The sequence below is a fragment of the Pituophis catenifer genome, unplaced genomic scaffold, assembly GCF_029215685.1.
Source record: "Pituophis catenifer annectens isolate HBS135680 unplaced genomic scaffold, rPitCat1.0.hap2 SCAF_8, whole genome shotgun sequence".
NCBI lineage: Eukaryota > Metazoa > Chordata > Lepidosauria > Squamata > Colubridae > Pituophis > Pituophis catenifer.
Window position 1 is genome coordinate 33,943,008 of NW_027256888.1, and position 17,898 is coordinate 33,960,905.

The following is a 17,898-nucleotide window of genomic DNA, read 5'->3' on the forward strand; positions in this document are numbered from 1 at the left end:
TCTTCAGGGTGCGGCGAAAGGTACGCAGGTCGGGGATCATACGAACCTCTAGGGGCAGCTCATTCCAGAGGGCTGGTGCCGTCACAGAGAAGGCTCTCCCCCTGGGTGTCGCCACTCAGCATTGTTTGGCCCACGGCACCCTGAGGAGCCCCTCTCTGTGGGAGCGTATTGGCCAGTGGGAGGCTATCGGTGGCAGAAGGCGGTCTCGTATATACCCTGGTCCTAAGCCATGGAGCGCTTTAAAGGTGGTAACCAACACCTTGAATCGCACCCGGAAGACCACAGGGAGCCAGTGCAGCTCGCGCAGGAGAGGGGTTACATGGGTACGTCGAGTCGCCCCCATAATCACCCGTGCGGCTGCATTCTGGACCAGTTGGAGCCTCCGAGCGCTCTTCAAGGGGAGCCCCATGTAGAGAGCATTACAATAGTCCAGATGGGACGTGACGAGGGCATGAGTGACCGTGCGCAGGGCATCCCGGTCCAGAAAGGGATGCAACTGGTGCATCAGGCGAACCCGATAAAAAGCTCCCCTGGCCACGGCCGTCATGTGATCTTCCAAAGACAGCCGTGCATCCAGGAGAACGCCCAAGTTGCGAGCCCTCTCTGAGGGGGCCAAGGTCTTGCCCCCAATAGTCAGGGATGGAACCAGCTGACTATAGCGGGACGCCAGAAACCACAGCCACTCGGTCTTGGAAGGGTTGAGTCTAAGCCTGTTCCTCCCCATCCAGATCCGCACGGCCTCCAGGCACCGGGACATCACTTCAAGGGCATCATTGGGATGGTCCGGGGTGGAGATGTACAGCTGAGTGTCATCAGCATACTGGTGGAACTTCACCCCGAAACCACGGATGATCTCGCCCAGCAGCTTCACATAAATGTTGAACAGAGGGGGCGAGAGGACTGACCCTTGCGGCACCCCACAAACAAGGCGCCTCGAGGTCGACCTCTGTCCCTCTGCCAACACAAACTGTGTACGGTCGGAAAGGAAGGAGGAGAACCACCGCAGCACGGTGCCCCCCACTCCCAACCCCTCCAATTGTCGCAGAATGATACCATGGTTGATGGTATCAAAAGCTACTGAGAGATCTAATAGGACCAGGACAGAGGAACAACCCCTGTCCCGAGCCCTCCAGAGATCATCAACCAATGCGACCAATGCCCTTTCCATTCTGTACCCCGGCCTGAAGTCTGACTGGAATGGATCTAGATAATCAGCTTCATCCAGGTACTGGGGAAGCTGTCGTGCCACCACACTCTTAACAACTTTCGCCACAAAGTGAAGGTTGGAGACTGGACGATAGTTCGCTAATACAGCTGGGTCCAGGGAAGGCTTCTTGAGGAGAGGCTTCACCATCGCCTCTTTCAGAGAGGAGGGAAAGAAACCCTCACTCAAAGAAGCATTAATAATCCCCTGGAGCCAGCCTCGTGTAACTGCCCGGGAGGCCAGCACCAACCAGGAGGGACATGAGTCCAATAAACATGTGGCAGCGCTAAGCCTACCCAGAATCCTGTCCACGTCCTTGGGAGTCACAAGGTCAAACCCCTCCCAGATAACATTCTCAAGACCCACCTCCGTCACCCCATCCGAATCAACCCAATCAAAGTCCAAGTCTTCCCGAATCTGAGTGACTTTGTCATGCAGAAATTGCACAAAATCCTCAGCCCTGCCCTGCAAGGGATCTTCCCTCGCTCCCAGATGAAGGAGGGAGCGGGTCACCCTAAACAGGGCTGCTGGGCGGTTCTCTGCAGACCCGATAAGAGAAAAAAAATAATTAGATTTTGGCGCTTTTATCGCCACTAGGTAGATCTTAATATGAGATCTCACCAGTGTTCGATCAGATTTGTTCCCTTCTTTATGAAAATATTTACATTCACATGTAAATTCACATACTTTGGTTCTATTTTGAATTAAATTATTAAGAGCATTATTGTTAAGAGCTGAGATGGCACAGTGGTTAGAATGCAGTACTGCAGGCTACTTCTGCTGAGTGCTGGCTGCCTGCAATTTGGCAATTCGATTCTCACCAGGCTCAAAGTTGACTCAGCCTTCCATCCTTCCTGGTAAAATAAGGATCCAGATTGTTGGGGGCAATATGACGAATCTGTAAAACTACTTACAGAGGGCTATAGAGCACTGTGAAGCGGTCTAAATGCTATTGCTATTGCTAAGTGGTTTAAGTAATTTACATTATTATTTTTTATTTTATTTAGTTATTAAATGTATTTACTGCCCATCTTGATTCAAAGCGACTCTGGGTAGCTTATAAGGTTAAAAGCTATGAAACCATAAAACATAAATGTTTTTAAAGACAATAAAATAGAAGTACAATCAAGAGTGAAATTACATTTAAAAGTTTGGGAAGTAGTATAAAAATCAATAGTTTAATCTCAGTTTTTAACATGAAAAATGAGGATTTTTTCTGTTAACTATAAGCCATGTGTTTCTTGTTCTTAATTATTATTTGATTCACTTTATATGGATTAATTAATTGTACATCAATTAAGAATCTATCCAAATGAAGCAGTATATAATTATATTGAGCAAATAAATATAATAAAAAATAAAAGTGTTTCTTTAAGTTTTGGAATGTAGTGTTAGGATCCAGCTAACAATGCGCTAATAACTATGACTATTTAAAAAAAAAACTGCTGTGAATTGTAGAAGTATTACCTATTAATACTAATACTAGTAATGTTTAAAGCATCCTGTTAATCTTCATTGAAAGATAAATGTACCAAGGATGAATCTGCTGATGAGGGAAGACAATATTTTATAAAATTGATTGTGTAAAACTTTGTATCTTACATAAAGCTGCTGAGAACTAGAAAAGATTAGGATTAACATTTTGTAATTAGCCAAAATTACAAAAAACAAACCCAATATGATGACATGATACAAACATATGACTTAGGTATGTGTATGTAACAGTGGAATGCAAGTACAAATGGTCATGGCTTGTGACATTGCTATACATATTTTCTTATTTTTCCATTATCAAACTACAGTATATACTAGATTCATATTCCCTAAACACCATAAAACAATTTGTGCTTAATTAGTCCTTCCAACAAAATCAAAGATTCTTTTTTTCTTTTTTTTAGCATCTTTTTATTGCAAAAGTTTTACAATTACATTTTCACCCTTTCCCCCCCCCCTCAACCCACCCCAAACTTCCCAGCCTCCCTAACCCACACTTTCAGTTGTTTATCACTTTTAAGCACCAGAATCATTTGAAACAGAAAAAGAAATCTTGGCAAAATGTTCATCTTAACTGCTGCTATTCTTCCAAGTAGAGACAGCTGCAGTTTTTTCCAAGTCTCCATATCTTTCTGCACTTCTCGCCACAACACCTCATAATTATTTTGAAACAATTTCATATTTGATTCTGCAACCTGAACTCCTAGATATTTTACCTTTGGTACAATCTCAAAACCTGCCCTCCTTTCAAGCTCGTGTTTACGATCTTGTGTCATATTTTTTACTATCATCTTAGTTTTTTTCTGGTTCAATCTAAAACCTGAAACTTTACCATAGTCTTGTATAATGTCCTTCATCTGGATTATTGATTCCATTGGCTGTGTTAGGGTAACGACCAGATCATCTGCAAACGCCTTTATTCTGTAATCCTCTTGCCTTATCATTATACCTTTCAAGATATTAGAGTCCCGTATTGTATTTAACAAGACTTCTAGTGTTAAAATAAATAGCAATGGGGATAACGGACATCCCTGTCTTGTTCCTTTTTCAATTTTAAACTCTGTTGTCAAACTTCCATTAATAATAATCTGTGCCTTTTGCTCTTGGTAAATTGCTAAGACCGCCTGTATAAATTGGTCCCCAAAGTCCATCTTTTTTAAAGTCTTTAGTAGAAAATTCCAATCCACTCTGTCAAAGGCCTTTTCCGCATCCAAAAAGATCAGCACTGCGGGTACCTGTTTATTCCTCTCAAGATATTCCAATAAGTCTATTACTTGCCTTACATTATCCTTCATATATCTACCCTCGATAAATCCCGCTTGATCATCATGAATCACCTTTTGGATTACTGGCATCAGCCTGTTGGCTAGTACTTTTGCATAAATTTTATAATCAGTATTAAGAAGAGATATTGGTCTATAATTTTCTGGTTTTTTAGGACCTGCTTGTTCTTTTGGTATCAAAGAAATATAAGCTGTTGTCCATGATGGGGGTATTTTACCCCCTTGTTGAATATTACAAAACAGATCTCTAAGTTGTTCCACCATTTCTGCTTGCAAAGTTTTATAGTACACTGCAGTCAAGCCATCCGTTCCAGGAGCTTTAGCTATTTTTAATTGTTTAATTGCTACTATTATCTCCTCCTCTATTATAGGATAATTCATTCTTTCCTTTTGTTGGTCTGTAATTTTTGTAACTCTTTTATTATCTAAATATTTTTCTATAAATCCATTCTGCACATCATCTTTAGCATATAGTTTAGTATAATAGTCCACAAAAGCTTCTTTAATTAATTTTTGTTGAAAAATTTCTTTCCCTCCAATATCAATATTATCAATAGTCCGTATACTCTGCTTTTTTCTTAATGTGTAGGCCAACCATCTGCCCAGTTTATTGGCATTACAAAATGTATTATGCTTTGCATATTGTAAGTTTGTTGCAACTTGTTCCGCCATAAGCATTTGAAATTGGTCTTTCAGAAGTTTTATAACACCACGTATTCTTTCGTCTGTTGGGTTTTTAATAAGTAGCTGTTCTTTGTTCTTTATTTCTACTTCCAATTCAGATCTTTTCTTTTGTCATGTTAATCTATGTTTAGAGTTCATGTAAATGAGCACCCCTCTCATATAAGCTTTGCTCGCATCCCACACAATTTCAATTGGGGTACCTTTATTCAAATTTATTTCAAAAAATTCTTTCAAGTGCTTTTTAAGTTCTTTTATGTTTTTTTCATATCTGAACAAGTTTTCATTCACTCTCCAAGAGCGTCGCTCAGTCTTACCCATCTCGATTTCTATCCATACTGGGCTATGGTCAGACAAAGTTCTTGGGAAAATCTTTGTTCTTTTTGTCTTAACAAGTAAATCATCTGACAACAAAATAAAGTCAATCCTAGAGAAGGATCTATGTCTGTCGGGAAAAAAAGTGTAATCCAGTTCTTTTGGATTGTGTATTCTCCAAATATCTTTTAATTCCAGGTCTTCTTTCATATCAAAAAAAGTCTGTGGTAGTCTAATCCTGGATTTCGCCAAACTCTTTTTATCTAGTTTAGAATCGATTACTCCATTCCAGTCTCCCATTATTAAAATAGATCTATAGTCCCATTGCAGTATTTTAGTATGTAAAATTTTATAGAAATGATCCTGTTGTTGATTGGGAGCATAAATTCCAATCAAAAGAATTTGGCCATTTACTGTAAGCAATTCAATTGCTATAAACCTACCATCTTCATCTGCTTCTATAATTTTAGCTGTTAGTCTTTTATTTACATAAATAACCACACCATTCTTTTTTGGCAAAGTTGAAGATATAAAATGTGTTCCTAATTTAGAGTTTATCAAGTATTTTTGATCTTGAGTTGTGATATGAGTTTCTTGTAAACAAATTATATCATTATTAAATTGTCTCAAGTATGCAAATAACTTCTTCCTTTTCTGTACTGAGTTCAACCCATTCACATTCCAGGATAAACACTTAATCGTCATCTTTATCTTTGTGAGGCAACGAGCAGAATAACCGAATATCTTCCGGAATCTTCGGTCTTGCTCCCCCCATGGCTTCAGTCTCTTGTGTAGTACTCTTAGCTCCCTTTTTGTATTGTCTTTCCTGTTGTTGCTTTTCTTTAAGTTGCTTAGATTTTGCACGAGTTATACGCTGATCTTTAACTTCAACCATCTGAGCCGGGTCCAAGATTGGAGAAGATTCTAACAGGGGCTCCTCCAAGAAACCTCCTTCAGCACCCTGCGTTTCCTCTAACTCCACCTGCTTAGACTGTTCTTGCAATTCTTGCTGGAGTTGCTTCTTATCACTCTCCTTGATCTCCAACACTGTAGATGTACGTGGAGATGGTGTTCTTTCTTTAAAAATAGTAGTATAAAAATGCTCCGCCTTCTCCACAGTATTCAAACGGTGTCTTTCTCCCTTATACTTCAAAATTAAGCCAGTTGGGGCATCCCACCGGAATGGTATCTCTTGTTTTTGCAGTTCTTTTACTAGAAAGCCAAAATCTTTTCTGGCTTTCAGCATTTTTGGTGGTAGTTCTTTGTAAACTCCAATTTGTGCACCCCCCACTTGCACAGAGGTGAGAAAAGATTTTTGCAGGATGTCATTTCTTATTGCTCTGTCAGTAAAATACATAACCACATCTCTGGGCAGTTGTCTTTGTCTGGCCACCCAGGAATTCACTCTGTAAATTTTGTCTATTTTGTAAAAAACCACATCAGGATTAATTTTTAATATCATTGCCAGAGCCTCAGCACAAATCTGTCTCAAATCCTGTCTGTCATCCTCCCTGATTCCTCGAAGCCTTATAGCAAATTCCATTGCCCTGAATTGCATCATTACAATTTCGTTTTCAACTCTCTGCATTTTATCATCAACATCAGAAATTTTATAATCATTGTCTTTCATCTTAACATTGACTTCTGATTTAAATTCTTCCACTTTAGAGTCCACTTTAATAATAAATTCTGCAAGGCCAGACGCCACATCTGATATTTTTTTGGTCACCTTGCTATAATCCTGTTTAACCATATCTTTGATTTCATTAATTTCCTGCATAATTTCCTGTTGAGATTTTTGAAGTTTATCATCTATTTCCTGTTGAGATTTTTGAAATTTATCATCCAAAGCCTGAGATATAAATTCTTTTAAATTTTCAAAGTCAAAGTCTTTTTTCTGAGTTTGTTGGACAGAGGGAGGCTATGATTCATGTTTGTGTGTGGGGGATCCCCCCCCTGCTGCCTTTCCTTCCTGCTTCTTTGAAGCCATCCTGCCACGTAGGTTATTTTTTCTGAAAAGGGAAGTCTTTTTTCCTTTTCCACCTCCACAAAGGTTTCTAAAGAAGTCCCCCAGTGTTAGTCAAGTTAGAAGTAGAATTAAACTTGAACAAGATCAGCTTGTTTTAAAAAGGATTTCCCCCCCCTCTTCTCCTGTGCTTGCTACAAGCAGCGCAACAATGTAGCTTGTTGGAGAGCTTTAAGAGATCACTCTCCCTTTCAGCTTGTTAACTTGTTAACACTGGGGCGGCGCCATCTTTTCAAGCCGCTTCCGCTCGCTCTAATTCTTAGTCAAATCAGAAAGTCACAAGGGAAAAAAAGTACTTGCGGTTTCTTAGTTTCAGGGTTCAGGTTTTTCTCTCCACTAGTTGGTAAAGTTAATTTCAATCAATTTTTGTGTTTGCTGCTGCCGGCTTGATCTGCCAAAAGCAGAGTCGTCCCATGCCGTCCGGAGTCTTCGCAAGTTGGAAGGGAGCCGCGCCTGTTTCCTCCCCAGTAGCAAACTTCTGGGGGTTCACAGGGGCTCGACCTGTACCTTGCTTACTCTCTCCTTCAAATCCTGCAGATTCTGGAGTTTCCGAGCCGCTTCTCACGATCGAAGCGGCTCTACAAACGGCGGGGCTGGCGGTCCTTAAAAAGGCACCGTCTTCACCGGTAGCGAAAAAAACCGGAAGTCAAAAATCAAATATTCTTCATTAAAGCACAAAGAGCTAATAAAAACTAAATATCAATTTAGTACAATTCTTCTACTGCCTTTGATCTTTAGTGTGATTTAACAATAAACATGTAAAAAATGTACAACCAAATCTGTGCTACAAAACTCCAGACTTCTGTTTTCTATGGCTTTTTTTTTACTGAGAGTTAATGACTATCTAGAGTTTTGAAGCCAAGATCTGGTAGCTTTAAAATGAAGCATGTTGAATCAAAGCAAAGGCCTGTAAATCCAGCAATATATTACTTTGTAGTGGCCAAGAGCAATTAGAGTAAGCAATGTGCAGTAAACTGGATTTATACAGAGCACGTAATTGTTTTACGTAAGAAAACTGTTTCAAAGCCTTATCCAGGGAGAAGCAGACTACCAACATTTTTACGTACATGAATAAAGCTACATACAGACAGGCATAGAAAGGAAGCTTTATAATTTTTCATACGCTTAAGAAAAATATCCATTCTTAGGATGGGAATAACGAGCACTTTGTCCTTATACAATGTTATTTTACTGGAAATAATAAAAATACAGGACCAGTGATACATAGGTACTCTTCGATTTGCAACCACAATTGAGCCCAACATTTCTGTTGCTAAACATTTGTTAAGTAAATTTGGCCCCATTTTATAGCCTTTCTTGCCACAGTTGCTAAGTGAATCACTGCACTTGTTAAATTAGTAATTAACAGTTGTTAAATGAATATGGATTCCCCGTTGACTTTGCTTGTCAGAAGGTTGCAAAAGGAGATCACGTGACCCAGGAACACTGCAACCGTCATAAATATGAGTCAGTTGCTGAATTTTGATCACATGACCATGGGGATACTGTAATGATTGTAAGTGTGAAAAACAATCACAAGCCACTTTTTTTCAGTGATATTGTAACTTTGATTGGTCACTAAATGAACTGTTGTAAGTTGAGGAGTGCCTGTAGAAGCCATAGTAATAATAACAACATTTATAAATAATCAAATCCACATATTATAGTCTTTATTATTAACATAAAGCAAGACAAATATGGGGGCATGATGTCTCAGTGGTTAAAGACACTGAGCTTGTCAGCTGGAAAACTGGTCGCCTGGGTTCAAGATCCGAGCACCTCATGACAGGATGAGCTTCCATCCTTGCCCCAGTTCCTGTCCCCCTAGCAGTTTGAAAGCAGGCAAATGAGAATAAATAGGTACCATTTCGGTGAGAGGGTAACAGCACTCTGTGCAGGTTGGCATATAGTCACGCTGGCCACCTGACCACAGAAGCCTCTTCGGACAATGCTGGCTGGCTAAGAAACGGAAATGAGCATTGTCCCCTAGAGTTGGATGTGACTGGACAGAGAAACCTTTTCTTTTACCTAGGACAAATGTAATGGCTTCAAAGTACAGCATTAACGATCAAGTATATCAGTTATTTTTAAAGGAAATCTAGAGATTTGGGATAATAGACTGCTTGAAAAATTCCTAAGAACCATGATATGGACTTGATTTGAATTGAACACAGATAGAATGAAATAAAAGGCTGATGGGATTTGATTCTAGAATTTTAGATTATTTGGACTAAAATTATTTTTTCTCTGTTTTAATAATAATAATTAGGGTGAGATGGGTGGTTTCAGATCAAGATCTACTATCGTGATGGGAGCAAATCTGGAAAGAATTTGTTATGCAGCAATATGCTCAATTAAGTCAACACTGAACATAATAGATTCATCCAGCACCATCAAAGAATTTTTGTTTATGCAGGAATGTTTTTTCAGTTTAAAGTAAAGCATCTTTTGCATGCTTTTGGTGCTGCTACTATTCTTTTTATTTGATTTTCTTGTTTTTGTTTTTATGTACCTAAATTTTGGAATTATTTTCATAATCAATAACAAAACAATTACAAAATTATGCTACTTTTTAAACAAAATATCAAATATAGACATTTATATATAGCACAGGGAGACAATCTAAAACTACCGTGGTTTTCAAGCCATTTTTCCAACAGTTTGAGATAGGAAACTCAGTGCAAGTTGTTCTGTGATTTCCTGAGTAGCTTACCATAAATTTGTTTGTTTAACCTCAAAGTTAAATACCCTTAAAACTAAGACATTCAAAAAAGACTTTGTTGCTTGGTTGTAGAGATAGATATACTGTGTTTTCCCAAAAATAAGACCCTGTTTTATATTTGTTTGAACTCCAAAATAAGCGCTTGGCCTTATTTTTGGGGAGGTTTTATTATCTTGGGGTACATGGAGCAAGATGGGGCTCCTCTTGCCATCTTACCTGATCTCCAGCTTTGCATTTAAATATTTTTGGGGAGGGCTTATTTTCAGGGGGAGGCTTATTTTAACTCATGTGCTCAAAAGCCCAATTGGGCTTATTATCAGGGAATGTCTTATTTTCGGGGAAACAGGGTAGTAGTATATTTTTAATCTCAAATTACTGATAATTCTGTGGCAAACCCATCCCCCATAATATTCAGAATCCTTCCAGCCCTATTCCACCACAAATTCTGAAGAACAATAGATGTTTGATCCTGCTGATAGGTGATGCTGGGTTGTAGGAGAAAGGATGCCATAGAATCCACCAATCACTGCACAACCTGAACTTACATTAAAAATAGTAAGGACAACAGTAAGGACAATACCACTTCTTGGCTTTATTACTGTTACAGTAAAGCTTGGCTCTGGAGAAAGTGTAATTTATGTCATCAAACTTTTCTGATGACTTAAGAATGAACATTAATGGGGAGGGTGGCAAATAATAAGACATCAACATGTTGTACCCAGACAAGGGTGTAGTGCAGGAGTGAGTTCTACTTACCTTTACTACCGGTTCGCAATGGGGCCGTGCGCGAGCGAGTGAAGCGAGCGCGGGCACACACTCTTCTGCACAAGCGCAGAAGCATTTTGATGACATCGGGGTCAGTGGGCGGAGCCTCACGCTGATTTTACTACCGGTTCTATAAAACCGGTGCGAACCGGGGGCAACCAACCACTGGTGTAGTGTTGGATGAGAAATATATACATTTTGACGGATAAATATGTATGTAAATTGCATAAATAGGTACAGGTATAGATTAATAGACAAGTATGTATAAATATGATATAGATTGTTAGTATGATGTTATGTATAAATAATGTATAAGGTTAAAGAATTATATTATAATATTAACTTTAACATAATTTGTATTAGTTTAAAGTGTTGGAAGATATTAGAACCAGTAATGTCATATCTATGTCCAATGTTTTTAATTTTGAATGATTAATAAAAAACTTTTTAAAAAAACATGTTGTACCCAGACTAGGATATAATGATCTTGCATTATGACATCACAATATAGATTTGATTATCCTAATGACATGCTTGACTGCTATAAATGCCTCTATTGTAAGGTGGGCAGATATAACCTTGTACATGATTATGTCACTGTCAGTGTTATAGCAATAGCACTAGCAATAGCATTTAGACTTATATACCATTTCACAGTACTTTACAGCCCTCTCTAAGTGGTTTACAGAGTCAGCATATGGTCCAACAATCTGTCCTCATTTTATTGACCTCAGAAGGATGGAAGGCTGAATCAACCTTGAGCCGGTAAGACTCAAACTGCCAAACTCCTGACAGCCAGCACTCAGCAGAAGTAGCCTGCAGTACTGCATTCTAACCACTGCGCCACCACAGTTATATGTGTTTTTATGAAAGCATATATGCTATAGTGATATGTGTGCACACCTGAATGTATTCCTTCATTTGTGGGTGGTGGATGGGGTGGGTGGGTTTAAGGATAAGTAACAAATCCAAAATTCTAGTAACAGTTAGGAGAAGCTGGGAGTTCTCAGCTTCTAATTTTTTGCTATTGGGTTAACTTGCAGTTAAGAGTTTGTATAGAATAATGTTAGTAACCTCAATATGATTTCCTTCTATTTGTTGTTCACTTCAGTTTGATTGGCATATTATGTGTGCTGGCAGTGAGAAAATGAGCTTAACACAGCATGGGGTTTGAAGTATAAACAGAAAGCCAATTTTAATTTCTTTTCTAGAAATAACCTAGTAGGCCTCACTATAGATTATTATAAAAATACCTTGCTTATTTTTCATTAGAAAAGTTTTATCTAAATATTATAAGTGAAGACAAATTGTATTTGTATATTTAAAATCTGGAAATTGTGTTTCATCCTGCCTGTATTGGCCATTTCTCATATCTAAAATAAGACTAAACTGGGAGGTTTGGTAGATGAAATGAATGGTGAAATGAAATGAAATGGTGCATTTTTTTTTGCCTATGAACAAAGACAAGATTAAGGATGTTAGATGAGTCCCTAGACAGAAAGAGTTCCAAAGGATAAATGTATTCTAAAGAATATCATTTTTCTCAGGTAGGCTATTAATGTAGGTCAAATATTGGCAGGGCATAAAAAAGGGGCTGTCTAGGAATCTTAATACCCGATTAGTAAGAAACATCTATTCTCATTAATAGTATCATTATTTAATGCCAAATTTCTAAGCTTTGGGCAGATACTTGGAACATAATGTACATAAAAGTTCACTAAGCTTCCCCATGTTAACTGGAGCTTCCCACTGACTGCTATCCTGAGCCTCTCTACAGGGTAATGAGAAAATGTAGAAAGTGGAAAACAAATTGCATCAAACAAGTTTTACATCCCTGAAAATTTTGAACAGGGTTATTCAAGGAACCTAAGAGACTTCCAAAGAGGCTGTTTATATACCAGTATATTAACTACAATTACAAAAATACACAACTATAGTATATTATGGAAGACCATGTTTTTCATTTTATACAGATTCTCAGTTTAAGTAGTAATGTTGATTATTGGCAGAAAATAACTTCTTTATCTATAAAAATGTGGCTTCCCTCTCTAATAGTTAAACAAGCTAGATTCTTTAAGTACAAAATCTATGTATGAAGAAAGAAAGAAAGAAAGAAAGAAAGAAAGAAAGAAAGAGAGAGAGAGAGAGAGAGAGAAGAGGGAAGGACGACGGAGGGAGGCAGGCATCCCTTTCAACATGCAACAAGCCAATACAAATAATCATATAGAATCTATTAGGATATTACCATGAAAAATGGGAAACTCTTACTCTCTAAACCCAAGGAAGGAAGACTTCAAAAATATGTTTACATTTTTATGCTTGTTTTCATGGATCTTGAGATATTTTATAGTTTTGTTTGGAATTTCATGCAAACACATGTTATGCCTGGCTCTGGTTCTTTTTCTCTCTCAATTAATATATTTTAAAAGTGCCTTTATTATCTAGAGCAGTATTTCTCAACCGTGGCAATTTTAAGATGTGTAAACTACTTAACTTTCAGAATTCCCCAGCCAGCAGGTCCAGAGTTGCTTTAGTTAGTGAGATGGGCAGTGTATAAATTAATATACAAAGCAAAATCAAATCTATACATTTTAAAGCTGCCAATATTGATCTAGAGGATATTCATTCTCTTTGTGATTCAAAAATGATCCACAGGGGAAAAAAATCAAAGGTACTGGGAGAAAGAAATTGGTTACAAAGGTTTTCCCTGAAAAAATGTTTTGGATTTAGTTTCCCTTGCTAAATGGGACATACAGCCTGCAAAAGGCTTCATCTTGATCTGCTGGAGAAGGAGTAGCAATATTATTTATATAAAAGATTTCTATGGCTGCCCTTCTTAAGCAACTCTGAGTGGCTCTCAACAACATACAATCAATATAATATCTGAGTACCAATGTACCAAGTGGAAAGATGGGGTGCTAGCATGCTGCAAAGCAAAACGGCATCATCTTCTGTTATTATCTTTCAATATCTCTATGCCCTTCTTAGGATTTATAAAACAATGATCACCCTCTTTCTAAATAATAACCCTCTTTCTAAATAATAACATTCAATATTACAACTATGTAGATAAAATGTTTGTAGACATTTTGTAGTTTGTAGTTTGTAGACAAACTAAAAGAAAAAATAAAAGAATATAAAAACCCAGAACGTGTATTAAAGAAAAAATAATAAGCCCTGCACCCTAGTTGATATATTTTGAGAAAGCATGCAATGACATGCTTTCCACATTTGTAAAGTAGCTCTGCCAGTTCCTATATAGGTGTATCAGTCAGGGTGTATTATAATAATAGGCTAAATTGTCTTATAATCTATGCAATACAGGTACATCAATTTTTAAAAGATCCATTTATCCCTACAAGTAATCATGCAGAAAGAAAGGTTTTGTGCACACACCAAATGAACATGCACTATATGACTATTAATGGCATAAATCTCTTAGGGTGGCATAGAAAATGAAAACATCAAATGTTTGACATGAAAGTTTAAGTCAGCCAGTTTTCTCTATGAACACAAATACTGTAAATCTTCTCTGATGTATAAAGGCAAATGTAAAGGTTTCTCTGTCTGAACAAGGTCTTAGCATTCCTGTATGGTTTGGATGCAGACCAGCACCATTCTATCAGGGAGAAGTTATACTATCACCTATAGTTTTAAGGATGCTACCCATCAGAGAAAATAGTGCAATCTAAATATCAAAAATATATCAACATGAAACGAATAAAAAACTTTTGTAAATTATTTTTGACCCTTGGCTTCTGGGTGAAAAAAATTCTTTAGCCTGACAGTTTTAAGCAAAGAATAAATGATGATCATTTACTGCAAAACACAGGAAAGGCATTGTCAAGTCATGACAAGAAAGTAGCATTGCATGTTATGTGACAGCATTATTGTATTCTATAATATTCATACAAATATTGCAGGAAAAATAAGGGACATTATATTTATATGAGTAATATTGGTAATACCAGCATTTTTACTGTGGTGTACCAACCTGTTCTTCATTCTAAAAATCACTAATTAAAACTTATTAAGATACATAGTACAGATTGTATTTAAACAATATTATTCACACTTTGATTCCAATGAAATCAAGTTAAGGATGACTAATGTACTTTAGGATCTCATCCAATGGATTAATTCAATAGATTGTCTATTTTATCCCAGTAGTAAAACAGACCAGGCAAAGAAAACCAGACATTTATGCATAATTGTTAGCTATTCAAATATTAAAGGCAACTATGTAGGAAAATTCTGAATTCCTGAAGTCCAAAACAGTCTATACATCATGGGGAGAGGAACTAGGATTGTAGGCATAATATAAGCTTAAGAAAACTCTCTTTCATAAAGTACAGGTAGGGAACCTGTGACACTACAGAAATATAACAGATATTGGCATGACTACATCTATCCTAATTTCTTAAAAGCCTTTAAATATAATTAAATTAAATAAATATATAATTAAAAACAAAATAGGATGGAATGATTCTGGAGTGGCTGGACCCTTGCACAGAAGCACAAATGCATACATTTTATTGTGAGTTCTTACTTGTCTTAATGGTTTTTCACTATAGTGATCTTACAAAAACATTGTAACACAGTATAATGATATTCACTTCTGCACAGTTTGATGATGTTAATGTGGTTTATCAAATACTGTATCTTTTACTGTGCATATTACCACTTACTAGCTGTTTTTTATTGTTAGAATGAATAGAGGTTTCTATAAAAAAATTAGAGGAAGGGGGCACTTCCATCCCTAAGGCCTAAATTTTTTTGGGATTGCAGTTTTGTACAAACCGTTTCTCCTCCTTTCCACTCTAAATGTTTTGTTTTATTTTGTTCTACATAATTGCTGCTTATACACAGGAATTTATAGAATGATCACTTCTGGGTATAAAGGTATCAGTAACATTTAGTAATGTTTGGTAAGCATCCACAAGATAATTTCACTATGCTAACAAACTGTATAAGCAAGGTTAGAATATATTCTTTTCTTCTCTTTTTTACATAAAACACAAGATAATTGGTTGTAAAAGTGTTTTGATAACAACAGATGTGTAAAATTGAAAATAATTTCATAGTCTATACTGTACAAGGACTCTTGTTCACTAGGATATACACTTCTATTTTTTTGTATAATTCAGGGATAGAATCATCTATCCAACCAGAGATTTATTTATTTATTGCTCTCAGAAACATTTTTATTGATATCATTAGTATATTTTTTAACTTTTTGACCTAAAATATTTTAAGAAACACTTCTCAATACAGTTTATTTATTCTTTTTATTTATTCTTATAATTTGCATTGTTTGTGTTAGCTCATGTGAACGCTTTTCTCTCAAAAATGAAATCTATTAATTTTCAATGTTAAAAGTAACATTTTAAGGCCTTGTCATTGCTATTTGTAATTTTTGAGACTATTATTTACTGAAGACAGTTGATATGTCCTTTCAGTAATTTAGGCATATATGTTATGCAAGATGTATTCAATTCTTGAAAACAAAACATCAGAACAGACTTGTATTCCATATATTTTGGTAAAATTATTAATAATAGTTAGAATTCAGGATGGCATATTATTTTTGTGGGAAAGATTCCTTATACTACATGATTTGTAAACCTTATATATCACTGAATATTTCCAATGTAATGTTTGAGCTTTACTAGTCAGTAATACCTCTGTAAATTATTTAAGGTAACCTTTTTTTAAAAAAAAAAATTCCAGTTTTGTCTTCCCATTTCATTTGAATAAAATTACACTGTCTTAAATCCAAACACCTTAGTTTGAAAGTATTTGTGATGTCAGTTACAAGAAATATAAATATATCTGATAGTCTTAATAATATATTCATCATGTCTCAGTGTGGGGAAGATATTTAGGGAAAAGATTTATGGAGAAACTTAAGCTGCATTTTGTTATTATTGTCCTAGGTAACATATATATAATTCTTCTTGTTTTATTTGTTCTATGAAAGTAAATTTGAAAGGCAGGTTAAGAAGAGACAACATAATTCACATATATTTATGAAAACAGTATATCATGTAGTCTTAAGCTAAAAGATATATAATATTTAGATATGGATGCCAAAAAGCAGACTTTGAATGCTGATTGAGAATCATCTTTTTGTTACACTAATAGGAGAATGAAAGTTATGTCCTTTTGAACATTTGCTATGCTTTGCTTCATTTGTGCTGTCCCCTCCCCCCCCCCCACACACACACACATGCAAACACACTATGAAGCAATGATGCTTAAGAGAATGGGGAGACTTTAAAGCAGGAAACAGAAGTGTATCTGAATCATGGGCAAAGGGTGGCAAGAAGCATTTGAACTGCCAACAGTTTGGCCTATTGGTTAAGGCACCAGGCTAGAAACCAAGAAACTCTGAGTTCTAGTCCTGCCTCAGGTATGAAAGCCAGCTGGATGATTTTGGGCCAGTCACTCTCTCTCAGTCCAACTCATCTCCCAGAGCTGTTGTGGGGAAAATAGGAAGAGGAAGGAGTATTAGGTATGTTTGCTGCTTTGTATTAGTTACAAAAATAATAAATTTAGATTAAAAAAGTATTTATAAAACAGAATAAAATATTAGGACAAGAGATTAAGACAAAATAATATTGTCCAGAATGTACCAGCTCATTATCCTAAACAATGTCTATAGAATATTAGATTACAGAATCCTTTTTACAGCTCTATCATCGCACTTTTTTTTCTTATCCATTTACATCAGCCAAAACATATCTGCTGATATTTACTGAGACTTACCTGAGCAGCACCGCAGCTTCCCACAGATAGAATCCTGAGACAGCAGCACGCAGGTATTTAATGTGGGCCATGGTATGGCGAGGTATTTACAACCTCCTCCCAAAAGAACGTGTCCGAGTCATAAGGGGAGGAGGAGGCTCCTGAAGAATCGGAGAGTTCGGAATGAGAGCGCTACGGCAGCTGGAAAAGCTGCCGAGTTTTCAGGACCCTGGAGAGCTCCCTGACAATCGACAGAACCTGTACGAACCGAGGACGTCTTTTCCCAGGGTGATCTATTCGCCGGCGCTTGGGATGTCGTGCATTTTTGGGTTGTTGTTGGCAACCAGCTCGAGGTTTGTATTGTGCATCTAAAGAGAGAGGCTAATCCCAGGGGACAAGACCAGCAGCCAAAGAAGGGCATCGGGAAAAGGCAAGCAGCAGCAAAATACACCTACTTGGAGGTTTTCCTCTGTCCCTTCTTTTCTTCTCTGTCCAGAAGCCAATTTGCCACATTCCTGAACACTGGCAATAGTAAGGCTAGAAAGGGAAGGAGGCGGAGACAAAGCAGTGGACTCCCCCCGCCCCCCCCCCCGGGTCAGGAAGCTCCCAGACTGACAGAAAGCTTGCAAGAGTTGTTTTACTAAAGAGTAAGAGAGAACGG

At 37.2% G+C, this 17,898-nt stretch overlaps 1 protein-coding gene across 1 annotated transcript in view; it reads right to left on the reverse strand.

The window, feature by feature from the left end:
* Nucleotides 1-17,329, reverse strand: part of GLRA3 (glycine receptor alpha 3) — a 77,260-nt gene extending 59,931 nt beyond the window's left edge. The window contains exon 1 of the mRNA XM_070948547.1: nt 17,259-17,329. Within this exon, the coding sequence (XP_070804648.1) occupies nt 17,259-17,329 (71 nt within the window). The remainder of the gene's footprint in view (nt 1-17,258) is intronic.
* Nucleotides 17,330-17,898: the final 569 nt, after the last annotated feature.